The sequence below is a fragment of the Balaenoptera borealis genome (genome assembly GCF_965194805.1).
Source record: "Balaenoptera borealis genome assembly, chromosome: 21".
Taxonomy (NCBI): Eukaryota; Metazoa; Chordata; class Mammalia; order Artiodactyla; family Balaenopteridae; genus Balaenoptera; species Balaenoptera borealis.
Genome location: NC_138880.1, coordinates 6,674,663 through 6,701,955, shown reverse-complemented (window position 1 = coordinate 6,701,955; position 27,293 = coordinate 6,674,663). Strand labels below are relative to the sequence as shown.

General features: G+C 35.9%; 1 protein-coding gene across 3 annotated transcripts in view; it reads right to left on the bottom strand.

The window, feature by feature from the left end:
* Positions 1 to 2,968: 2,968 nt before the first annotated feature.
* LOC309619623 (disintegrin and metalloproteinase domain-containing protein 18-like) overlaps positions 2,969 to 27,293 on the bottom strand; it is a 103,785-nt gene continuing 79,460 nt past the window's right edge. The window contains exons 19-23 of one of the 3 annotated variants that reach the window (XM_082374996.1): positions 26,476 to 26,659; positions 22,815 to 22,895; positions 19,829 to 19,943; positions 13,240 to 13,396; positions 2,969 to 3,136 (exon numbers count right to left, since the gene is read on the bottom strand). In XM_082374996.1, the coding sequence (XP_082231122.1) occupies positions 3,094 to 3,136; positions 13,240 to 13,396; positions 19,829 to 19,943; positions 22,815 to 22,895; positions 26,476 to 26,659 (580 nt within the window). In that variant the 3' untranslated portion in view covers positions 2,969 to 3,093. Of the gene's footprint in view, positions 3,137 to 13,239; positions 13,397 to 13,781; positions 13,965 to 19,828; positions 19,944 to 22,814; positions 22,896 to 26,475; positions 26,660 to 27,293 lie in introns of those variants that run through there. The other 2 variants (XM_082374994.1, XM_082374995.1) reach the window with 2 other exon arrangements.

The following is a 27,293-nucleotide window of genomic DNA, read 5'->3' as shown; positions in this document are numbered from 1 at the left end:
TGCTATGGGGGCTCCGTTAATTCCGGGATTTTTGTCCTGTGTCCTTGATGTAGGGTGTCCTTGATGTAGGCCTCCACAGTATCCTTCCCTTCCTTTATCCTATTGTTTGAGAATAAAAATGTAGAGTTTGCCTTCCACATTCTGCGTATCACATAATGGTACCACCATATACCATTATTTGAGGCAGAAATCTGTTTCAACAACAAAATATTACCTGTACCTTCTTGGTAAAAATGAAATGTAAAAAATATGTTCTTTGCATTATGGCTAAGCACTCTTTAAATTACCTCAAAGTCTCACAATATACTTATGAGCGAGGTATGGTTCTATTATACCCATTTTACAGTTAAGGAAACTGAAGAACTTATTTTGGCACCGAGCTAGTGTTTGATGGAGACTTGGAAGCATCACCTCCCTCGACACCTTGCAGCTTTTTCATCATTATTACACATACTAATCCATTCTTCAGTGCCCAGTTATCCTTTGTTAAACTTTCTAGTTAATTCTGAGAATTTGTATGTAAAATTGTAACAGGGAAAAACAAATCTGACTCTGCGTTAGATCTGTTTCTTTTACTTTAGCCTTGGTGCTCTGTTGCCTGTGCTTAGTTATGCTGGCTCTGTGCCTTTTGTAAAAGAATGTTGCCTGTAGCCTGAAATATACAGGAGAGCCTATTTTCAAGGCTCTGACCTTTAAGAGTCTATTCATATAGAGATAAAAAGTTGCAGAACAGAGAATAATATTTGTTTTGTTGGAGGTTTACAGGATCATGTGACCTGACCTACTTGGACAGCTGCAAAGCGGTTTGTAACAACCAACCTCACCCCTCCTTCACCTTGCCTTTAAAAGTGCTTTGCTGAAACCCTTCGAGGAGTTCAGGGTTTTTTTTGGGCAGGAGCCACCTGTCTCCCTGCATGGCCCTGCAATAAACTTTTCTCTGCTCCAAACTCCTACCTTTTGGTTTGTTTGGCCTCACTATGCGTTGGGCACAGGAACTGCTGTTCAGTAACAAAATGTCTCAAGCTTTCAATCTAAATAACAATACAATCTGCAAAAAAAAATAGCTGGTATATATATTACCTTGCAAATCTCATTGAGTTTATATTTATTTTTAAATTATGTTACAAAATATTCAATCATCATTATTCAATTATTCCACACCTGCAAATTTGCCTATTTGCTCAGATTTATTTGTAAGCCCCCAAATCAATATTTGTAGCTCTTTTTGGATCATTTGAGTTTACCAACAAATGGCCAAAAATTCATTTGTAACAAGGCTCACACGCCCAGCTGAGATTGAACAGCTGATACTCTGCCTTCTTATTGCAGCTCTGCTGCAGAGATGACCAGAAAATGGAGTTGGCACTGTATTGAAGAAGCTTGGGTTCTGAGGCCAGTTGCAGGGTGTTTGAATCTCAGCTATGGTACCTATTGCTGACATGGCCCCAGGCAAGCCACTATTCACTTCTCCTTTGTAAATTAGGGAAAATAGAATCTTCCAGGATGAGATGTTTTCAGGATTTAAGATCGCAATCTCTATGAGATACATACGTATTTCCCCTTGAAATGCTGATTCAGCAATAGCTAATTCAGCGTTTGGGGCTTTATAGAACATAGCTATCACAAGAATTGAATGTATTAGTATGATCTCACTAATATAAGAATAAATATTAAAACTACATATTTTTTTTAGAGATAAAAGGTCCAGTAGACTTTTTGTGAAATAGAAACTTGGTCAATTATTTTTTTTTCCTGAGTCTGTAATTTAAAAATGTGTGTATGTATGTTTATGTATGTTACAATGTTTATGTATTGCTTGTGACATAATGAAAAAAATTAAATATTAAAACATTTGCTCTTATTCAGACAAAATGGCTATTTAACAAAATAAATATAAACACAAAAATAACTTTACAAATGATATGTATGAATTGATTTGGGCCATGTAGTCCAGAAAGAATACCCATAAAACACAAAGAATGATTCCTTAATGACAGGAGTTTCTGAGACCTTTGTCCCAGCCTTCTGTGGCACTGTAATTTGTAGAAGTGATGTTTCAGAATCTACAGTGAGCAAAACAGGTGTGAGCGTTCCCCAGCTCACGGCAGCATCTTTATCCTTCCCTTACGTGTCCTCTCCTATCACATCACTCGTGGATCTTCCAAGCCCCAGCGCGCGCGCGCGCACACACACACACACACACACACACACACACACACACACAATCACACTGCGCAGGGTTCCAGGAAGAGGCTCCTCTAGAAGCGGGAGTGTTTCTACCCCACCACCGTCCAGAGACCCTCGGGGCTGGCTGACCTCAGCCCTGGGTAGGTGAAGAAGGGCTGCTCCCAGGATCCCATCCAGGTTCCCTCCTCCCCCCACCTCCCTGGAAGACAGGCGCCCCCTCCTGCGGTGCAGGGCCCCGGAGTGAGGGACAACTATCCCAGTCCTGCTCGGAGCCCTCCGACCAGCGGGCCCGCCAGGACCCTGAAACTGGGCGGGCTCGGACCCGACGCCGGACTCTCCCCAGCCCGGCCTGGGCTTCTGGAGCAAGGAGGCCGACGCCCCCCGTGCCAAGGGACCCTGCGACGACGGGCCACCCTCCTATCCAGCAGGGTCCTCACTTACGATGGCCCGCGGAGGTCAGCCGGCCCAGCCCTGAGAGGAGCAGCAAGAGAGACAGCATTGCGTGGCCGGCCGGCCTCGCCACCGGGAGGGCGGTTCACTGGAAACGGTGCAGCGAGCGCGTAGGGGCCCTGCGCCCTAGGTCCAGGCGGGGAGAGGCTGGGAGGGAGGGCAGAGCGGAGGGGCTGGGGGGCTGGCCTGAGGCGGGGGTGGAGCGGGTGGAGATGGTGGGGCTGGTTGGGGGGGGTTGAGTGGGGTGAAGGGTGGAAGTGTGGCTACGGCTCCGTGGACCCAGACTCCACCTGTGGCCAGGTGTATGCCCGGAAGCATAGACGAGCCTTCCTCCTGCCCAAGTGCGCTTTATTTTCAAAACTTTGACATTTTAAACGTATTCAGGGGTATCATAAGGGTTACAAAACACTTTCTCTTCTGCAGGTAACCCACTCGATGATGAAGTTCTTGGCAACATTAATAGTCCACGTCATAACTCTCTGGTACAATGGCTGAATGACTAGTGAAAGAAAAAGAAAATAGAAATGCACAATATCTTTAGTAGCAGGCGGTTTCCTACTTTAACTGTATCTACTGCCAGATTTCTGTTTTAAGTCTCAGGTCAAAACACTCATGCAAAGGAACACAGTAAAAAATAAAAAATCAACTATAATAGATTAATTGAAATATTCATTATAGGTAAGTTTGTTTCTTAGAAAACTAAGCAGTCCACATGAAAAGCTAAACATTAAATGTATGTATTCATATATGAATATGTATTTATATATGAATATGTATTTATATGTATAAATATGTGTGCGTTTTTTAGTTTTTTTTACAGCAGGTTTTTATTAGTTATCTTTTTTATACGTAGTAGTGTATATATGTCAATCTCGATCTCCCAATTCATCCCCCCCTCCCCCTGCCTTCCCCCCTTGGTGTCCATACGTTTGTTCTCTACATCTGTGTCTCTATTTCTGCCTTGCAAACGGTTATTCTGTACCATTTTTCTGAATTCCATGTATATGCGTTAGTATACGATATTTGTTTTTCTTTCTGACTTGCTTCACTCTATGACAGTATCTAGATCCATCCACTTCTCTATGAATGAACCACCTTCGTTCCTTTTTGTGGCTAAGTACTATTCCATTGTATATATGTACCACATCTTGTTTATCTATTCTTCTGTTGATGGGCATTTAGGTTGCTTCCATGACTTGGCTACTGTAAACAGTGCTGCAATGAACATTGGGGTACATGTGTCTTTTTGAATTGTGGTTTTCTCTGGGTATATGCCCAGTAGTGGGATTACTGGGTCATATGGTATTTTTAGTTTTTTAAGGCACCTCCATACTGTTTTCCATAGTGGCCATATCAATTTACATCCAGGGGACTGTAACACGGGGGTGTGGGCCAGCCACGGACGATGGGGCCCTCCCGAGCCACCTTCCCCCTGCTGTCCCACCAACGGTGCAACAGGGTTCCCTTTTCTCCACACCCTCTCCAGCATTTGTTGTTTGTAGATTTTCTGATGATGCCCATTCTAACTGGTGTGAGGTGATGCCTCATTGTAGTTTTGATTTGCATTTCTCTAATAATTATTGATGTTGAGCAGCTTTTCATGTGCCTCTTGACCATCTGTATGTTTTCTTTGGCGAAACAGCTATTTAGGTCTTCTGCCCATTTTTTAATTGTTTTTTTTTTTTTTTTAACGTTGAGCTGCATGAGATGTTTATATATTTTGGAGATTAACCCTTTGTCCATTGATTTGTTTGCAAATATTTTCTCCCATTCTGAGGTTGTCTTTTGGTCTTGTTTATAGTTTCCTTTGCTGTGCAAAAGCTTTTAAGTTACATTAGGTCCCATTTGTTTATTTTTGTTTTTATTTGCATTACTCTAGGAGGTGGGTCAAAAAGGATTTTGCTGTGATTTATGTCAAAGAGTGTTCTTCCTATGTTTTCTTCTAAGAGTTTTACAGTGTCCGGTCTTACATTTAGGTTTTTAATGCATTTTGAGCTTATTTTTGTGTATGGTGTTAGGGAGTGTTGTAATTTCATTCTTTTACATGTAGCTGTCCAGTTTTCCCAGCACACTTATTGAAGAGACTGTCTTTTCTCTGTTGTATATCCTTGCCTCTTTTGTCATAGATTACTTGACCATAGGTGCATGGGTTTATCTCTGGGCTTTCTATCCTGTTCCATTGATCTATATTTCTGTTTTTGTGCCAGTACCATATTGTCTTGATTACTGTAGCTTTGTAGTATAGTCTGAAGTCAGGGAGTCTGATTCCTCCAACTCCGTTTTTTCCCCTCAAGATTGCTTTGGCTATTTGGGATCATTGTGTCTCCATACAAATTTTAAGATTTTTTGTTCTAATTCTGTAAAAAATGCCATTGGTCATTTGACAGGTATTGTATTGAATCTGTAGATTGCTTTGGGGAGTATAGTCATTTTCACAATATTGATTCTTCCTGTCCAAGAACATGATATATCTCTCCATCTGTTTGTGTCATCTTTGATTTCTTTTATCAGTGTCTTATAGCTTTCTGAGTACAGGTCTTTTACCTCCTTAGGTACGTTTAATCCTAGGCGTTTTATACTTTTTGTTGCAGTGGTGAATGGGATTGTTTCCTTAATTTTTCTTTCTGATCTTTTGTTGTTAGTGTATAGGAATGCAAGAGATTTCTGTGCATTAGTTTTGTATCCTGCAACTTTACCACATTCACTGATTACCTCTAGTAGTTTTCTGTTGGCATCTTTAGGATTTTCTATGTATAGTATCATCTCATCTGCAAACAGTGACAGTTTTACTTCTTCTTTTCCAATTTGTATTCCTTTTATTTCTTTTTCTTCTCTGATTGCCATGGCAAGGAATTCCAAAATTATGTTGAATAATAGTGGCAAGAGTGGACATCCTTGTCTTGTTCCTGATCTTAGAGGAAATGTTTTCAGTTTTTCACCACTGAGGATGATGTTTGCTGTGGGTTTGTCATATATGGCCTTTATTATGTTGAGGTAGGTTCCCTCTATGCCCACTTTCTGGAGAGTTTTTATCATAAATGGGTGTTGAATTTTGTCAAAGGCTTTTTCTGCATCTATTGAGATCACACGGTTTTTATTCTTCAATTTGTTAATATGGTGTATCACATTGATTGATTTGCGTATATTGAAGAATCTTTGCATCCCTGGGAAAAATCCCACATGATCATGGTGTATGATCCTTTTAATGTGTTGTTGGATTCTGTTTGCTAGTATTTTATTGAGGATTTTTGCATCTATATTCATCAGTGATACTGGTCTGGAATTTTCTTTTTTTGTAGTATCTTTGTCTGGTTTTGGTGTCAGCATGATGGTGGCCTCATAGAATGAGTTTGGGTGTGTTTCTTCCTCTGCAATTTTTTGGAAGAGTTTGAGAAGGATGGGTGTTAGCTCCTCTCTAAATGCTTGATAGAATTCACCTGTGAAGCCATCTGGTCCTGGACTTTTGTTTGTTGGAAGATTTTTAATCACAGTTTCAATTTCATTACTTGTGATTGGTCTGTTCATATTTTCTATTTCTTCCTGGTTCAGTCTTGGAAGATTACACCTTTCTAAGAATTTGTCCATTTCGTCCTGGTTGTCCATTTTATTGGCATAGAGTTTCTTGTAGTAGTCTCTTATGATGCTTTGTATTTCTGCGGTGTCCGTTGTAACTTCTCCTTTTTCATTTCTAATTTTATTGATTTGAGTCCTCTCCCTCTTTTTCTTGATGAGTCTGGCTAATGGTTTATCAATTTTGTTTATCTTATCAAAGAACCAGCTTTTAGTTTTATTCATCTTTGCTATTGTTCTCTTCATTTTCTATTTCATTTATTTCTGCTCTGATCTTTATGATTTCTTTCCTTCTACTAACTTTGGGTTTTGTTTGTTCTTCTTTCTCTAGTTCCGTTAGGTGTAAGGTTAGATTGTTTATTTGTCATTTTTCTTGTTTCTTGAGGTAGGATTGTACTGCTATCAACTTCCCTCTTAGAACTGCTTTTGCTGCCTCCCATAGGTTTTGGATCATCGTGTTTTCGTTGTCATTTTTCTCTAGGTATTTTTTGACATCCTCTCTGATTTCTTCAGTGATCTCTTGGTTATTTAGTAGCGTATTGTTTAGCCTCCATGTGTTTGTGTTTTTTACGTTTTTTTCCCCCTGTATGATTTCTAATCTCATAGCATTGTGGTCAGAAAAGATGCTTGCTATGATTTCAATTTTCTTAAATTTACAGAGGCTTGAGTTGTGAACCAAGATGTGATCTATCCTGGAGGAGGTTCCGTGGGCACTTGGAAGAAACTGCTTGGTAATCTGCTGTTTTTGAATAGAATGTCCTATAAATATCAATGAAATCTACCTGGTTTATTGTGTCATTTAAAGCTTGTGTTTCCGTATTAATTTTCTGTCTGGATGATCTGTCCATTGGTGTAAGTGAGGTGTTAAAGTCCCCCAGTATTACTGTGTTACTGTTGATTTCCCCTTTCACGGTTGTTAGCATTTGCCTTAGGTATTGAGGTGCTCCTTTGTTGGGTGCATATATATTTATAATTATTATATCTTCTTCTTGGATTGATCCCTTCATCATTATATAGTGTCCTTCCTTATCTCTTGTAACATTATTTTAAAGTCTATTTTATCTGATATGAGTATTGCTTCACCAGCTTTCTTTTGATTTCCATTTGCATGGAGTATCTTTTTCCATCCCCTCACGTTCAGTCTGTGTGTGTCCCTAGGTCTGAAGTGGGTCTCTTGTAGACAGCATATATATGGGTCTCGTTTTTGTATCCATTTGGTGAGCCTGTGTGTTTTGGTTGGAGCATTTAATCCATTCACATTTAAGGTAATTATCAAAATGTATGTTCCTATTACCATTTTCTTAATTGTTTTTGGTTTGCTTTTGTAGATCCTTTTCTTCTCTTGTGTTTCCCACTTAGAGAAGTTCCTTTAGCATCTGTTGTAGAGCTGGTTTGGTGGTGCTGAATTCTCTTAGCTTTTGCTTGTTTGTAAAGCTTTTGTTTTCTCCATCAAATCTGAATGAGATCCTTGCTGGGTAGAGTAATCTTGGTTGTAGATTCTTCCCTTTCATCACTTTAAATATATTGTGCCACTCCCTCCTGTCTTGTAGAGTTTCTGCTGAGAAATCAGCCGTTAACCTTATTTATGGGAGTTCCCTTGTAAGTTATTTGTCGTTTTTTCCCTTGCTGCTTTTAATAATTTTTCTTTGTCCTTAGTTTTTGTCAATTTAATTACTAGGTGTCTCAGTGTGTTTCTCCTTGGGTTTATCCTGCCTGGGACTCTCTGTGCTTCCTGGACTTGGGTGGCTATTTCCTTTCCCATGTTAGGGAGGTTTTCAACTATAATCTCTTCAAACGTTTTCTCGGGTCCTTTCTCTCTCTCTCCTCCTTCTGGGACCCCTATAATTATAATGTTGTTGCATTTAATGTTGTCCCAGAGATCTCTTATGTTGTCTTCATTTCTTTTCATTCTTTTTTCTTTATTCTGTTCCGCAGCAGTGAATTCCACCATTCTGTCTTCCAGGTCACTTATCCATTCTTCTGCCTCAGTTATTCTGCTATTGATTCCTTCTAGTGTATTTTTCATTTCAGTTATTGTATTGTTCATCTCTGTTTGTTTGTTCTTTAGTTCTTCTAGGTCTTTGTTAAACATTTCTTGTATCTTCTTGATCTTTGCCTCCATTCTTTTTCCGAGGTCCTGGATCATCTTGACTTTCATTATTCTGAATTCTTTTGCTGGAAGGTTGCCTATCTCCACTTCATTTAGTTGTTTTTCTGGGGTTTTATCTTGTTCCTTCAGCTGGTACATAGTCCTCTGCCTTTACATTTTGTATATCTTTCTGTGAATGTGGTTTTCTTTCCACAGGCTGCAGGATTGTAGCTCTTCTTGCTTCTGCTGTCTTCCCTCTGGTAGATGAGGCTATCTAAGAGGTTTGTGCAAGCTTCCTGATGGGATGGGAGGGACTGGTGGTGGGTAGATCTAGGTGTTGCTCTGGTGGGCAGAGCTCAGTAAAACTTTAATCTGCTTGTCTGCTGGTGGGTGGGGCTGAGTTCCCTCCTGTTGGTTGTTTGGCCTGAGGCGACCCAACACTGTAGCCTACCCGGCTCTTTGGTGGGGCTAATGGTGGACTCCTGGAGGGCTCATGCCAAGGAGTACTTCCCAGAACTTCTGCTGCCAGTGTCCTTGTCCCCACAGTGAGCCACAGCCACCACCCCCACCCCCTCTGCAGGAGACCCTCCAAGACTAGCAGGTAGGTCTGGTTCAGTCTCTTATGGAGTCACTGCTTCTTCCCCCTGGGTCCTGATGCACACATTACCTTGTGTGTGCCCTCCAAGAGTGGAGTGTCTGTTTCCCCCAGTCCTGTCAAAGGCCTGCAATCAAATCCCGCTAGCCTTCAAAGTCTGATTCTCTGGGAATTCCTCCTCCCGTTTTCAGACCCCAAGGTTGGGAAGCCTGACGTGGGGCTCAGAACCTTCACTCCAGTGGATGGACTTCTGTGGTATAATTGTTCTCCAGTTTGTGAGTCACCCACACAGCGGTTATGGGATTTGATTTTATTGTAATTGCACTCCTCCTACAATCTCATTGCAGCTTCTCCTTTGTCTTTGGATGTGGGGTGTCTTTTTTGGTGAGTTCCAGTGTCTTCCTGTCGATGATTGTTCAACTGTTGTGATTCCGGTGCTCTCGCAAGAGGGAGTGAGTGCACGTCTTTCTACTCCGCCATCTTGAGCTAATCTCCTATGTGTGCATTTTATTTACTTTACTGTTGATTTATAATTTAAGTATGAGGCAAAATAATTACAGCCTTTTGGTTCTTAGAAAAATCTATGGTTTAGAAAGACTATGGTGAAAGGCTAAATACAATTTTTTCCCAGTCACTGTGGAGTTCACACATTGAAAGGCTACAGAGTTAACTTGAAGAGGACTTTCATTTCATGTTTTAATTTATGGGTTGGGGGAAATTTATTTTTTATAAGAATAATTTTTATTATGGTAAAACACACATAACATAAAATTTACCATCCTATTTTTTAGTGTACAGTTTATTGCTCTTAAGTATATTCAGTGTTGTACAAACATCACGACCTACCATCTCCAAAACTCTTCAGTTTGAAAAACTGAAACTCTATACCCATTAAACAATAACTCCTCATTCCTTCCTATCCCAAATCCTGGCAACCACCATTTTATTTTCTCTCTCTAGGAATTTGACTACTCCGTTTACCTCATGTTAGTGAACTGATACAGTATTTGTCTTTTGTGACTAGGTTATTTCATGTAACATAATGTCCTCAAGGTTCATTCATCTGCCTTGTAGCATGTGTCAGAATTTCCTGCCTTTTTAAGGCTAGATAATAAATATTCTATTGCATGTTTAAACCACATTTTGCTTTATCCATTCATCTGTTGATGGACATTTGTGTCGCTTCCATCTTTAGCTATTGTGAACAAAGGTGCAATGAACATTGGTGTACAAGTAGCTCTTGGAGAAACTGCTTTTGATTATTTTGGTTACATACCCAGAATATTATCTGGCTATATACCCAGGATATTACAAATAAAAAGGCAATCAAAAAATGGGAGAATTTGCAAATCATATACCTGATAAGAGATGAATATACAGAATATGTAGAGAACTCCTAAAACTCAACAACAACAAAAACCCAAACAATCTGATTCAAAAATGCCCAAAGGACTTGAATAGACATTTCTCCAAAGAAGATATACTAATGGCTTATAAGCACATGAAAAGATGCTCAAGTTATTAATCAATCATTAGGAAAATGCAAATAAAAACCACAATAAGCTATAACCTCATACCCATTAAGATGTCAGAAAGTATATATATATATATGCATAGTTATATATATGATATATATAGTTACATACATAAAACTTCTCTCTATATATGAATATTTAGGTTATATATATGTATGTATATCTAGGTATATATATTTGAAATATATTCCTTCTGGAAGCCCAAGTAATTTGTGTTGTATTCCTGGCTTCAACCCTAATGTATATTCACCATAACTATGATTTTTCCTCTTGGTCTTGCAGAAAGTGATTAAATGGAGTTCTTAAGTGTGTGGTCTGTGAGTTTGTGTTATGGTCCACTCTAAGAAAAGTTAGTCTCCTACTAAGTCTCCCATGTCTAGCCCTCTGCCTGCACAATTTTTAGTGTGAGTTAAAAGCAACAACAGCCAAAAAGTCTCTTTAAAACCTTGCCAAATATTAATACATTTTAATGCAGTTTAACTACATTATGAAGGCAGAGAAGACCAATCTTCATGAAGCAATATTTTCTTTCCATTCTGCTTTCTAAGAGACAAACTTCAACGTAAAAGAGGATTTTAAAGGAACTTGTACCTTTATTTATTTACTTAACCTGTGGCATGTGAAAAAGATAACTCACATCTTTCCTTTAGGCAAACTTATTTGCAAATGTGAATTAAAGAGAAAATCACATTCTAATGTTTGAAACTTGGAAAAAGATACATTACAGAAAAAAATATCATTATCCTATAAATAAGCAGACTTGCACTGTAAAATTAACCATGAAAATAAAAAACAACTTATTTCCTTCATTCAAAATTAGACCTACATATATATTGGTCAGGTGGTTTTCAACAAAGGTGCAAAGGCATTTTGATGAAGATATGATAGCTCTTTCAACAAATGGTGCTGGACCATTTGGCATACATATGCAAAAATACAAACCTTATCATATACTTCACACCTTACTCTAAATTTACTTCAAATTTTACACAAAAATTATCTTAAAATGGATCATAGATCTAAATGTGAAATGCAAAGCTATAAATCTTCAAGAAAGCACAGGAGAAAATCTGAGTGACCTTGGGTTTGGTGGTGAGTTTTTAAATATAACAACAAAAGCATAATCCAAGAAGGAAAATAATGATAAAATTAAAAACTTTTCCTCAGCAAAAGACACTGTGGTTTGAATGAAAATATGACACATATCTGAAGAAAACATTTGCGATTTTTATATCTGATAAAGGCCTTATCTGCAGGATATATAAAGACAGGTGTGTGTATGTATGTGTTGTACACATATATTGAACTTATATATCCGTCTATTGTGAGGATCTAGATGCAATGAAATCCAAGAAGCAAGGAGCACACCTAACATCTAGATCTGTTTCTAATATTGTTCTCCAATAAAAGAAACCAAGAATCCTTGAAGAAATGCCTGCTTCTAGGCCTGTGGCCAGGGATATACAAGATGATTCTGGAACATCTTATAGAGCCCAAAAGTGACGAGCTGCTCAGAAAACAAAAACATATGGGGTACATTTAGTCGCTTCCTTTTATAGATTTCAGTATAAAAAGGGAGAAAAATAATCTTACAGGTGTTTTCATGTTTCCAGGAAATACCTGACAAACACTACTTCCTCCAGGTAATCAAGGTTGATATTAAGTTATCAGTTGGTAGTATTTGCCTTTGATATTGATGTGATGAGAATGACATTCCAACTCTGTGATCTTCCTATCTAAAACCCATAGCCCCAGCCTAATGCATAATGGAAATAAATATGTGGCTACAAGATGATTTTTCCCATCTGATGAAAATTATGTTTTCAGTGGCTCCAGTATATACACTTACAGAATAAACAAAGATGGAGGGCTGAATGGTACACATCCCAGGCCTGGTGGGAGAGTTTATAAAGGAACAGTCATTAACGCTGGGGCAGCAGAAATTTTGGGATGTGAAGATGTATTGAGCATGTACTTTACTCAGGTTCCCTCTACGATATTACCTGTCAGGACTTTCTTTGAATTCTCTTTTTCTCTTTTCCTCTGTAAAGGCTCGTGATAGGCCCATCAAGTCACTTCCTCTTTCAGTGAATATGATCCATCACTTCCCTGAACGATATGCATGTAATGTGTGTACAATTGAGCGTGTCTTCATAAAATGGACCAGTAATAATAGCTTTCAAAGAAAATGTAACTTTGAAGCTGAAATCCTCATTCGTGATGTTACATTTCGGGATTAATTTGAGGGTTTCTTGCCTTCAATGAGTTAAATGTTAGGTCATCAGAAGAGAAGATGCACAAATATAAGAAAATAGTCTGCACAAATGTGTAAGAAACAGTATCTAATTTCAAAGGAATTCTGTAGAGATTTTTTAACAGTATTTGAGACTACTAAAGACATAGAAATATTATGAGGTTCAAGGGTTTATTAGTGACATGTTTAACACAAATTCTAAATTGGAAAAAACGGTTTCCCCAAAGGAAACAAACACTCATACTTAATTTAGATCCAACTAGAAAGGAACTTAAAATGATACACCAAATATATTCTTCTCTGACATATTAAGTCCCTAGTACAGTGTGGAATATTCATCAGGAGAACAGTTTTGGAGCAGTCAAAATTTTGACTTGCCTTAATATACTAACAATGAACTACTGGGAAAACAAAATGGTTAAAATGCCATTTACCTTAGATTTAAAATAGCACACATTTAATAATAAATATAACAAATGTTATGTAATTATGAATTTATGACACTGGTTAATGACCAGCACAATTTAAAATAATAAATTATTTGTAAAATCATATTTACCCCTCATATTCTGCACTCTCTTTGTTGCATGATTTTCTCATTTCATTTCGCTTCATGATCATAATGGTGAAAATTATGAAAAAGGGCAGAACAATGTAGAAACTCAAAATAAGCCAGTTCTGATGTGCATTGTAGCCTTTTTTAGTAAAAATTGTAACTAGAAATGAAAAATAGAGCATTTGAATAAATTTATATTTATTTCACTCTAATCATATGTGTACATATAAAATCATATACCTAACTGAAAGTTTAATACCTTGCAAACTCTTATAGGAGAAAACAAAAGGCCTTTAAGCTCATAGCCAAAACTACAATGGTACATTTTTCATAGATTTACTAGTCATCTTTTATGCATATTTGTTTAATTATCATGATACTGTATACATATTTTGAGGTATGCTTACTACATGCAGCTTATTTATGGCATCATATTTTAAAAGGTGATATATTAATAGGGCTTAAGTTAAAAATTTAGCAAAATACTGTGAAAAACCACCATCCCCCTCCCTTGCCAAGTCACACAGCTTCTCTCCTTGGAGGAAACCATTTTTAAATGACTCATGTTTCTCCATCTAGTATTTATATTTTATACATATGAATAAAATCCATATCTATACCTATCCTTGTATCTGTATCTACCTATATATAAAGTGTGTGTTGTGTGTATTTTTCCCCTCTCGTTGACGTTCAACGACGTATTTATGCCCTTTCGTTATTTCTTACACCTAAAAAATTGAAGTATTACACAATTCAGAAAAGTACACAGTAAATAAATATGTTAACAAAGAATTAGCAAAATCATCCAGATCTCAAAACATACCCTGTTAGACTCCCCAAAGCGTCCTCAGGACATTTTCTAATCACCATTCCTCTCCAAAGGTTACATGTGTATTGATTTCTTCCATTATTATTTATTTAGTAAATTTTTTACTGAACTATAACATACTAACAGAAATGCATGCATGCCATAATTTTACAGCTCAAAGAATTTTCTAAATTGAACATATCTATGTAACCAGCACCAAATCCAGGAAACTTAATATTACCAGCATCCCATGACCTCCAATCGGCTTTCTTTCAGCCACCGTCCTTCCCAATGAGAATCACTAATCCATGGTCTCTAAGAGCACGGATCATTTTTGACAGATTTTAAACTTTATATAAATAGAGTTATATTGTGTGTATTTCTATTCTATCTGATTTTTTTGGGGGGGGCTCAATATTATCTAATTTAGGGATTCACCCAGATTATTGCTTATAGTTGTAAAATATTCATTCCCCTTACTGCATACAATATCTTTATGTAGAAATAACAGCTATTAATGCATTCTATTTCTCATGAGCACTGGGTTATTTGCAATTATGGATGTTATGAATAGTGCTGCTATGAATATTATACTACATGTCTCTTAGTCAATGTACGTGTGCATATCTCTCAGGTATATGCCTTTGGGAGTGGTGATGCTTTTTCATAGCATGTGCCTAAATTGAACATTTGTAACTTTTCCAGTGATTTTCCTAAGTGGTTGTAGAAATCACATTCCCATTAGCAGTGGATGAGAGTCTTGGTATATTTGGTATTTTCATTCTTTTTATTATAGTTATTCTTCATATACAATGAAATGCAAACATTATAACTGTACAGGTGGATAAGATTGAACAAATGTGGCATACATTTAAAAGATTATTTTTTTTTGACATCTGTGGATTTTTCTTCATTTAATGTAAAATTCTTATCATTTTTTGATAAGTAAATAAAATAAGTTTAACTAACGCCTGAGATTTGACAACAAAATAGTGTGACTTTTGTCTTAGATGTCATTTAAATTTTGCTATTTTAACAGCTTTACTGAGTTATTTTAGACACATAATACATGCGCCTATTTGAGATGTACAATTTTACAGGTTTTATTATATGTATATATCTATGAAACCACCACATCAGTCAAAAGACAGTTGACCCTTAAACAATGCAGGGTTTAGGGGAATCCACTCTGAGCAGTCTAAATCCTTGTTTAACTTTAGCGTTGGTCCTCCATATTCTAGGTCCCTTCTTAGCCCAGGTTCCACTGTATCCGCAGTTGCCCTTCCGTGGATTCAGTCAACCTCAGATGCTGTAGCACTGTAGTATTTATTGAAAAAAATCTGTGTATGAGTGGATCCGTGCAGTTCAAATCCATGTACTCCGAGGCTCAACTGTAGTGAATATATCCATTATCCACAAAAGTTTCTTCTTGCCTATATATGATGCCACTCCCCCAAACAAGTAACCACTGATTTGATCTGCATTCTCTCCCTATCAATTAGTTTGTGTGTTCTACAATTTAATATAGAGTCAGACAGTCTGTATTCATTTTAGTCTTGCTTCTTTCACACAGCGTAAATGTTGACATCCATCCATGTTGGTACTTTTAACAATAGCTTGCTCCTTTTTACTGTTCAATATATGCTATGGTTTGGATATACCACATGTCGTTGATCCATCACCTGTTGATTTGTATTTGGGTTGTTTCCAAATTTTATCTATTACATATAAAGCTGTTATGAACATTTGTATACAAAGTTTGGTATGGGAGAAGGCATTCTATTCTCTTGGGTAAATAAAATAGTAAAGTGACTAGATTCCATGGTAGGTAAAAGTTTACCTTTTTAAGAAGCGGAAACTGTACAATTTCACATTTCAACAGTAGTGTATGAGACACTATCCTCACATCTTGGCAAAAACTTCATGTGGTTACTCCTTTAAATTTAAACAAATTTAAAGGAATATAATGGTATCTAATTGTGATTTTAATTTGCATTTCCTTGATGAACAATGATGTTGGGCATCTTTACTTGTGCTTATTTGCCAATCCATATATCTTCTTTGATAAAGTGTCTGTTTAAGTGTTTTGCCCATTTTTATAAGGCTGTTGGTTTTTCATTATTAAGTTTCAAAGATTATATATTCTGAATATAAAATTTGTACATATTCTGAATATAAATACTTTATTAGGTATACACCTAACAGTGACTTTTGAAGAGTAAAAGTTTTTAATTTTGATGATGTCCAAGTTTTCACCTTTTCTCCTTGGATTGTGCTTTTGGTGTCATATGTAAAAAAATCCTTATTTAATCCAAAGTCACTAAGGTTTTCTCATATATTTTCTTCTGGAAGTTTTATACATTTAGGCTTCACATCTTGGTCTGTGATCCACTTTGAGTGAATTTTTGTATATGATTTCAGATCATGTACAAAACGTACAAAATTCCTTTTTTTTTTTTTACATGTGGGTATGTAATGGTTCCAGCACATTTTGTTGAAAAGACCATCCTTTATTCACTGAATTGCTTTGCACTTTTACGGAAAATCAGTTTTCCTGGTATCTGTGGGTCTATTTTCAGTTCTTTATTCTGTTCCATTGCTCTACATGTCTATGTTAATATCGGTGCTACACTGTATTGATTATTGTAGCTTGATAGAAAGTTTTGAAATTGGGTGGTATACTTTCTCCAACATCACTCTTTTCAAAGTTATTTGGACAACTCTAGGTCCTTTGAAATTCTGTATAAAGTTTATAGCCAGCTTGTCAATTTCTGCAAATGAACCTGCTGGATGATTTTTACAGGGATTTTCTTGAATGTATAGATAAACTTGCGGAGAACCGTCCTTTTAACAATAGTCTTCCAATCTATGAACATCATTGTCTCTCCATTTATATAAATTTTCTTTAATTTACATCAGCAATGGTTTGAAATTTTCAGTGTACAAATCATGTACTTTTTTGCTAAGTTTATTTCTACGTATTTTACTTTTTATGCTGTGGTGAATAAAATTGGTTTCTTAATGTCATTGTTGGATTGTCTCCTCTTAGTTTATAGGAATACAATTGCTCTTTGTACATTGATCTCATATTCTTCAACCTTAGTAAATTTTTTGTGGATTCCTTAGGATTTTCTGCATATAGGATCGTATTACCTATACATAAAGACTGATTTTCTTTTTCCTTTGCAATCTGTATGCTTTTTGGGTTTTTTTTTTTTTTTTTTTTGGTCTTTTTATACTGACTAGACTCTCTGATATAATACTGAGCAGAAATAACCTGCAGCCCCAGGTGAATGCAGAGCCAGCCAGCCTGCCCCCTCTCCTGCCAGCCACAGCTGTTTGCAGGCACAGTCAGGTCCTGCCTTCTGTCACCGGCCAAGACCACCATGGCCGCCTGTCGATAGCCCCTCCAGCCGTGCACTTGCATGCTCCCAGCCTGATTCCTGTCACTGGCTTCTACTGCAGTGTGCATGCCAGTGGGGAGTGTCCAGCCACAGGAGAGCACACTGACATCCATGGACCCTGCAGCTGTTGTCAGATCCAGATCAGGCTCAGCCTCTGTCTTTGGCCGGTACCGCCATGCCCACCTGTAACTAGCCCCGCCCCCCCAGCTATGCACCTGCACACCCCCAGCCAGACCCCCATCACTGACCTCCACAGCAGTGCTCTCTTTCCAGGGGGTAAGAGTACAGCCACAGGAGAGGAGCACACTGTAGCTGTTTGTTGGATCCAGATCAGGCTCTGCCTTCTGACACTCGTTGGCATCACTGTGCCTACCTGTAGTTAGCCCATCCAGTTGTGCACCCCGAGCCTGACCACCCCCCATCGCTGGTCTCCCTGCAGCGTGCATACCCTGAGGTAGAGCCTGAAGCAGTAGGAAAGCACACTGACACTCAGGAACACTGCAGTGGCCAGTGAGCCTATAGTTGGCTCCAGCCCATCACTTCAAGCACGTCTGCACCTGACCTCTGCCACCACATGGGCACCTGAAGTTGGGCCCCACGGCCAAGTGTGTGCATGCCACTATCTCCAGCCACCACCGCTGCCTGGCCTTGTCCTTAGCTACTGATCCTGGAGGTGCTGCTTAGAACCGCAACAGTCCTTGCAGCCACTATGGACCCACGAAGTGCTCACAAGGACCACACAGTTGATAATATGGACCTCAGTGGCCTGAGCCGAAGAGACATTACACCCCTTTGGGCCTGGTACCACCAGGTGCTCCTGCACTTGGCGCCCTGCACCAGTTGTCCCAGGGTCACAGCACGATCAAGTGTGCCTCCATCCACAGGTGAAAGGCTTCCCTTAGGAAAGAGTTTACAAAGTCTGGAAGGGGTGACTGTATCTCCAAATGTATGGACACCTACGCAAGGCTACAGGAATCATGAAAAATCAGAGAAAGATGTCTCCACCAAAGGAATGCAGGACATTTACAGTAACTGACCCCAAAGGAATGGAGATCTAGGTATTGCTCAACAAAGAATTCAACGTAATCGTTCTAGAGCTGCTCAGAGAACTACAAGAGAGCCCAGATAAGCACTTTAACATTGCTCATTTTTAAACTGGGCTGTGAATTTTCATACTGTTGAGTTTCAAGAGTGCTTGGTATATTTTGAATACCAGTCCTATATCAGATATATGTTTTGCAAAGACGTTCTCCCAGTGTCTGGCTTGTTTTTTCATTCTCTGACTGTCTTCTACAGGACAGAACTTTTACGTTTTAATCAAGTGCAAGTTACCAATTTTTTCTTTTATAGATCATGCTCATGCTGCTGTATCTAAAATGTCATTCTCTAAGGGCACTTAGATTTTCTTCTGTTATCTTCTAGGAGATGCATATTTTTGTATTTTACATTAGGACTGTGATCCTAATATTTGAAAGTTATGAGGTCTGTGCCTAGAATAATTCTTTTGCTTATGGATGTCCAGTTGTTCCAGCAAAATTATACAAACACAAAAATAATTTTATAACTGGATATGTATGAAGTGATTTGGGCCATGTAGTCCAGTAAGAATAAAATATCCGTAAAATACAACTTGGATTATCTTTTATTTGTTTTTTTGGTTTAATTGCCTTGACTAGGACTTCCAATACTATGTTGAATAAAAGTGGTGGGCGTGGACATCCTTGTCTTGTTCCTGCTCTTAGAGGAAAAGCTTTCAGCTTTTAACCATTGAGTATGATGTTAGCTTTGGGTTTTCCATATATGGCCTCTACTATGTTGAGGTATAGCCCCTCTATACCCACTTTGTTGAGAGTTTTTATCATAAATGGATGTTGAATCAATGAACAGCCACTTGCTGTTCATGGAAACAAGAGAAAGCATAAACCTGTACTTCATCACTCAAAATGTGATTTACTGTTATTTCCTAATAAATGTGTATACTTATATTTTGTCATATGTTTTTGTCTAAATTTCATTCAGAATAAACACCTTATCCTACAATTGTTTTTTAATAACCTACAAAGTTTTTAATAGCATGGGATGCAAACAACTTACATAGTGTTCATTCGTCCATATTTGAATTTGTTTTGCATTCATGCTATGACATTTATTGAAACTTAAGAGTACCATATTCTATCTTAGTAACTGAGCTGACTAAAACTGGGTTTCTCTGAGGAAACCACATTACAAGTATTATTTAACACTAATTTAATGAAAGCCACTATTCAAGGTAACTCTATTAATTACTCAGGAGATCATGAAAGATTTGACTCGGCAGTATATTTCTTTAATTATTTCATAAAGCATTCTATTTTGTTTTAAAAGTTTAATTTCTACTCACCAGGTTTATGGTCATTACCATCATCAATACTTCCTCCTGGTGAACCAATTTGTAATTCACAATCTGGAGGCCTATACCCAGGAAGGCAATGACAATTGCCTAAATTATTACATATCTGAAACAGAAAAACATATAATCACTATAAATCATGGTAGTCTTTATACGTCATATAGAAATACTTACATTCAAAAGAACAAAATCACTGTTTTTCTGAGTTGATTAAGACTACATAATGTGAGAAATAGGTTAGAAAAAGTAGTGAAAGTTTTGGCAGTATACTAACAGTTAATGCCAAAATCACTACCCTGCCTGATAGTATGTTCCTGACCTTTAATATCGTGATAGAATTACCATCAATTGACTTCGCCACTTTAATTTATTATCCTAGCCCTTTCTTTCAAAATTTAATACTATTGATCAACCATTTGTATTTCATTTTTAAGTGAAAAATTTTCCAATATAAAAAAAAAAAAAGATGCCAAAAATAATTAAAAAGGACAGAAAAAAAAACTTTATGATAAGTTTGAGTTGCTAGCAGTTTATATTCAGTGCAGTTTCCATGTTATTTATGCTTTTACATTTCAATAGCTTAGTGTTAATTTTCATTTTGAGTAAAATTTTGTAAAATTCAAACAATTAAAATGCACAGAACTAAACGTGTCTTCACCCACTAATTAAGTCCCTCTCCACTACTAAGCATATTCTGTGTTATGTATATTCACAGATAAACATGTACACCCACATCCACAAACACACATTAACACTCATTCCCAGCTTTTTGCCAAACAAATATCACTAATGTTATATTATGAACGTATTCCCATACCTGAAGGTATAAATATAGGACTGGCAAATTTTAAAAATAGATGTAATATTCAAAGATATGGATATTTCCTATAATTCTGCTACAGATATTGTGTCCTGCCCATGTACACTGACAGCGTTAAATTCTTTGTGTTTAACGATTATTGAAATTTTAAATCTCTTTTCCCTACATATCAAAAGTGATTTCAATAAAATGAGTTTGAATTATAATCTTGAATTCCATAAAGTGTTCTTCTATTGTACATATCAATACCTCTGTTTTTTGATATTTAGTGCACAGGTGATAAATATTTTAATATAAAGTTTTGAAATTAGGACTAGAGAATTATTTATTTATTATTTCAAACCTAATCCAAAATTTTTCCCCCGTCCTGAATTAATTTACAATTATCTAAGCAACATAAAGCAACAGAGGTTACCATCACTGCATTTTGACTAACTTAATGAAACAAAAAGATGGTCAGCTAGAGCAGAAGCAATAACCAAATAAATAATATTATTAAATTTTATATTATTAAATTTTATTAAATGAAGAATGACATGCTATTTCAGACTGGATGTGTAATTTGACTTCCTAGTAGAAAAAATGAAATGAAAAACACATACCTTAGACACTTGTCAGCAATATTCCTAAGCTCAGAAAATAAAGAAAAGTAATCTCACAACATTCGGCACAAGGTAAAAGGAATTAAACTAGCATCACATTTCTCTCTGGCAGGACTGAAAGCAATAGGACAGTCCAACAGAGCTTACAAAGTTTTGGGAGAATGGAATTAAAATTTAATAGTCCTGTGACAACAGAGGGATTTTTAATGTGGAAAGGCAACATTTTTCCCTTGTTGATACGTGAGACCTCCTCTAAATGAATACCTCCCACATACATTTTTCTTTACTTTTTGAAAAAAGTGGTATTCCAGTACCCTACTCCTCCCATTAAAGTAGATGGACAATATCATGTTAGAAAGAACATTTATCTATAATATCAAATCTAAATAGATTATAATTTCCTTATAACATAAATTTTAGAAAAAATTAACATAATGCGTAGAATATCTCAGGAACATCAAAGTCAAAGTAGCTACATTTTGGATGTGCTTTTTTTTTTTTATAAAACTTTGTATTGTAAAATAAGACGTACATAAAGCTGGTCTTACTGTCGTGTTCATTTCATAATGTATAAAAATATCAAATCACTGTGTTGTACACCTGAAACTAATATACACCTGAAACTAATATAATATTGCATGTTAATTATTACTAAATAAAATGTATCAATAATCTATAACTTTGGTTTGAGATTTTATAAAAAATATTAAGGCTGAAGGCTTAAAAACAGATAATTGAACAAAAGAAACCAAAAGATCAGACCAATAATTATAAGTATAGAAAATAAAAAGACAAAACATGAAAATGTAGCTATCCTTTTTGTTTACAGCTCATAGAAAATTAAAGACAATGCAGAAGCACTTTATATCTTCTAAAACCAATCAATTAAAAATTATAAAATTGAATACTGATAAATTTGGTTAATTTGGGATCATTCATATAATGTTGACTAAATCATACACTAATTTTCTTTTAGGAAAATAGTAACATAAAGAGACCCAAATTATACATTTTAAGAAGTAAAAATTAAATATAAAAGTAACTACAAATCTGTATTACCAGATTAAAACAGATAAACAATTGAGAAGAAATAAAATATTTTTTGCAGGAGGATATATTTTCTATTAGAAACCTCTTCATAAGAACATCAGAAATTCTCTAACATGTTTTTTAAGTATACCTTCTGTAAAATATTATATAGCCATAAATTTTAATTATGCAGAGTATGAGGGAGAACAAATATGTTCACAATATAAGTAAAATATGCATTTATTTGCATGAGAAAATAATAAATGTTTTTTATTTAAACATGTTACTAATTCATAAGTTGTGAGTGCTTACAATAAATTCAGTACACACATAGGACAATTCACGTAATAGTGTTTGGATTGGTTGGAAATCAGCTGATTTTCTTTATATTAGTTAGCTATTCTTAGGCCAGGTCTGTTTAAAAGCAACCTAGATTTTCAATTCTCCCAAACAGTATAGATTTTGACTTTGAAATACCCACAAAAATAACATGAAATTTAGAACTACGAAAACAAAAGTAACTTACCCCATTTCCTCTGCATTTTGTAGTGGCATTACAATTATACCCCATTAAAGGAACTTCTTTGCAGGTTTTATTTATACAATACTAAAACAGAGCAAACAATACTTCATAATTATTCACAAATTTGATGTGAAGAAAGAATTAACTATTTGTTATATACGTACGAAAGATGCTCTTGTTGAGACTTTTTATTATGTATTACTCTGATTTTGGTACAAAGATTCTGGCATTCCAATACAAAAATCTAAACAATAATAACTTTAAGAAAGCCCCCCTGAGAGTGCTTGCCTTAACACAGTTTATGTAATAATGTCATATAATTTTGGTTTTGAAACTCACAATTGGGAATTGAATTGAGAATCACCATCAAGGGAGTTAATGTTCTGTTATGAATAATTGGTTAGATTAATATTAATGATTTGTCCCCTCAAAAACTGAAACTGGAACATAATTTATTAATTTAGTTTGGGTTTCAAATATAAATTAATATTTTGGATTATATATTATCATGAATCCCTGTTATAATATTGACCTGAATAATCCAGCAAGAGAAATATTTTAACTTAATTTGGATCCATTGCAAAATGCTTCTTACGTCAAAGTGGGTAATCCAGTGATAAATTACTCACTTTTTCCCTCATTTACCTTTTTCTGTTTTTTAAACTAGGCTCCTAGCTTATGTTCTTTTGACTTCTTTAAAAATATCAGCATAACATATGATGAAATCATTGAAAAGAAGAATATATCAAATAAGAATTAAAATTAGCATTTTGCAATTATTTTCTGAAAATTAACACAGAGCCAATGAGTAAAATGACATTGCGTATGCCAGTCTACTTTTGCCCTTTCTCTTCAATATAATACTGGAAGTTCTAGCCAGAGCAATCAGGCAAGAAAAAAATGAAAGGCATGCACATTGTAAAGAAAGAAGTAAAATTCTCTCTTTACAGATGATGTGATCTTATATGTCAACTCTAAAAGCTCTACATACACAAAATGCCTGTTAGAACTAATCAAGGATTCAGTAAAGCTGCAGGATAAAATATTAACATACAAAACCCAAAGACATTTCTTTAAAAATGAACATTCTAAAAGGGAAATTAAGAAAACAATTCAGTATAGAATAACATCCACTATTATTAGACAACTAAACTTAACCAAGGAGCATACACTGAAAAATTGTCTCTGGCAATTTTGAACCATTTTCCAAAATTCTCCACCTAAATTTAATCATTCGTGCTTCCTCATTCCTATCAAGCTACACCAGCTAACACAGAATAAAGGAAAATGTACTATCTACAAACACTAGTTTTTCTTATGAATCTAGACTTCTCAAATACCATTAATGTATTTCCACATATTGTTTTTTAGATGATCTGGATGAAATAGAACTATATTCTCAAAAAGGAAAAATCACATGGTTATATCAATTAACACAGAAAAAGTATTTGACAAAATTCAGCACCTATTTATAATGAAAAAAATCTGAGTGAACAAGGAGTAGAAGGGAACTTTCTCAAGTGGCTAAGGGTCATATTCAAACCTATAGCTAATAAAATAGCTGATGGTAAATGATTGGAAGTTTTCCCCTAAGATCAGGAAGAAAGCAAGGGTGTCCACTCTCAAGACTCTTATTTAACATAGTACATGAAGTTCTAGCCAGTGCAATAAGCAAGGAAAAAAAATAAAATATATGTAGACCATAAAAGAAAAAAAAAAACTGTCTTTATTTGAAAATGAAGTGATTGTCTACATACAAAATTCTAAGGACTCTACCCAAAAAAAAGTTCTAGAACTAATAAAATAATGCAGCAAGCTTTTGGGTACAAGTTCAACACATAAAAATCACATTTCTATAAACATGTGAAAGGTGACATTAAAAACACAATATCACTTATACTTACTCCAAAGTGAATAAAGTGCTGAGATACAAGTCTAACAAAAGATGCACAATGCCTGTATCTTGAAAATTATAAAATGCTGATGAAAGAAATCAATGAGCACTTAAATAATTGAAGAGGCTTACCACATTCATGGATTGGAAGATTCAATGTAGTAAAGATATTTGTCCTTCCCAAATTCAACTATAGCTTTAACACAATTCTTATTAAATTTCTGAAAAGTTTTTTGTTGTCTCATATAAGTTTATTTTACAATCTATATGGAAAAGTGCAGGGCTAAACTAGAATAGCTAAAACTATATTTTGAAAGAAAAATAAAATGAGAAGAATCACTCTGCTTGTTATTAAAGCTTACTAAATTGCTAAAGTAATCAAGAGAATATGATACTGGTGGATGGATAGACATGCAGATTAATTTAACAATCTAGGCAACCCAAAAATAGACCCACAAAAATATACCCAATTTATTTTTGACCAAAGTACAAAAAAAAGAACCTCAACCTAAACCTCACACGTTATAAAATAAACTTAAAATTAAACAAAGACTTAAATGTAAAGCACAATATTATACATTTTTAGAAAAAAAACTGGGAGAATATCTTCATGACCTATGTTTAGATGAAGGGTTTTTAGACTTGACACAAAAAGCATGCTCTATGAATGGAAAAATTGATAAATTGACATCATGAAAATCAAAAGCTTTTGCTCTGTTAAAGTCTGTGAAGAGGGTACAAAAAAAGCTATAGGAGAAAATATTTGCTTTTCCATATGAGTTTCTCCATCACGTACCTTGCTTCAGCAAAGCAAGCAATCTGAGAAGGCAGGAGAAAGACAGAGAGAGAGAATGCAAAGTAGAAGTCACTGGCTTTTTTAAACTAATCTTGTAAGTGACATCCATAACCCTGCCATATTATCTTTCTCAGAAGCCAGTCACTGTATCCAGAGCACGCACAAAGGAAGAGTATTACACAGGGGTGTGAATACCAGGAAGTGGGAGCATTGGAGCATTTTAGAAGCTGTCGACCACAAGAAGCAAGTTTCCGAGGGAATAAAATTGCTGAACACAGATATAAGAACTAGCTAATTGAGTAACCATTTTAAGGTTTTGTTTTATTTTTAATCCAGCAAGTAAGTACTAAATGCCATTTACATGAAACACATTGATTTACAACTGCTGCCTTATGTTTTCTGAAATGTGTGCACTCATACTTCCAGACTGACTCACTATGCCTCTGAACCATTTTTGTTCTCCCTTTATTTTTTGACTGCATGAATAGTACTACATGTACGTATCAACATAAGCTTGTACATCACTATAACTGTGGTCTCCCAGTACAGACTTCTTGTTTGGTTCTCCCAAATTTCTCACACTTATATTTTGACCATACACATAAGCAGAAGAAATATGAAAGCTCGATTATGTTTCTTTGTGAAGCAGGAAAAATTAAAAACTCAAAATTAGAATTTTATGATTTAAAACCATCAGAATTCAAAGACCTAAAAAGAAATCACCTGTCAGTTAGTGGAATCTTGTGCTTAAAAACACATCTTCTCACATCAGGACTGATGACAGATTGACCCAAAAATCAATGTTATTGGATAACTGAGGCTTAGTTTAATTATCTTTTCAATATCATATGGGAAATAAGTGGCAGCACCAGGTTCAAATCCATTTTGTATGATTGTGATAGTCATCATGGAATATAGTGTCTGACAATTACATAATTTAGCACAAATAAAGATAAGTGAACATGTTTTGTTACCATTTGTGAACCACACACAGTGCCATCAGCCACATAGGCATAATCTCTTCCACCTGATCTCACTGATGACCCAATAGTTATGCATACATGTCCTTGAGTAGATGAGTAAACTGCAGATCGAACATCACTTTTGTAAGTATTATTATGTGGCCAAACACAAGCCAATTTTCCACAAAGAACATCCCTGGAAAGAGAAAGCAAAAAATGTCTTATCATTTTGTCTTTTAATGAAACAAAGTTTTAAATAAGTATTGTATTACGTAAACTGTAATATGTTGTTTAATGGATAGTAAAAAACCAGAAAAATGCCACAATGACATTATTTTATGGTGCACAGCTAAATGTGATACAGTTAATTAGCACTGTAGCAGAATTGAAAACTACACCCTGAACTCAAATGTTCAGACATGCCTTCATTTCCTATTTTAGAACTCAATTGGGAAAATTCATCACCTGCTCCCACTTTGCTAAAGCTTGACTAGTCTCCCTATTTCTTACGCAGCATTTGTTGAGAGTGGCTGACTGCATCTATTTACACTTTGTGCATCTTTTGAGCCCTTTCTGATTATGCTCATGGTACCTGCCATGATCTTTAGTCCGTAAATCTATTTCGTACACAGACACTCCGTTTCAATCCCAGGATTCTTCCAACCTGCTGATATTTCCAGTCATTCTGCGCTCCTCTCTTGAGAATTCAGAAACTTTTAGATCCCAGTTTTGGCAGAAGCGTACCAAAGTTTATCCCATAAACAGTTTATTTAGCCATTTATAATCTATCATTGGGTAGAATGCTGGCTTGTCTAAGAGACTTCCAATGT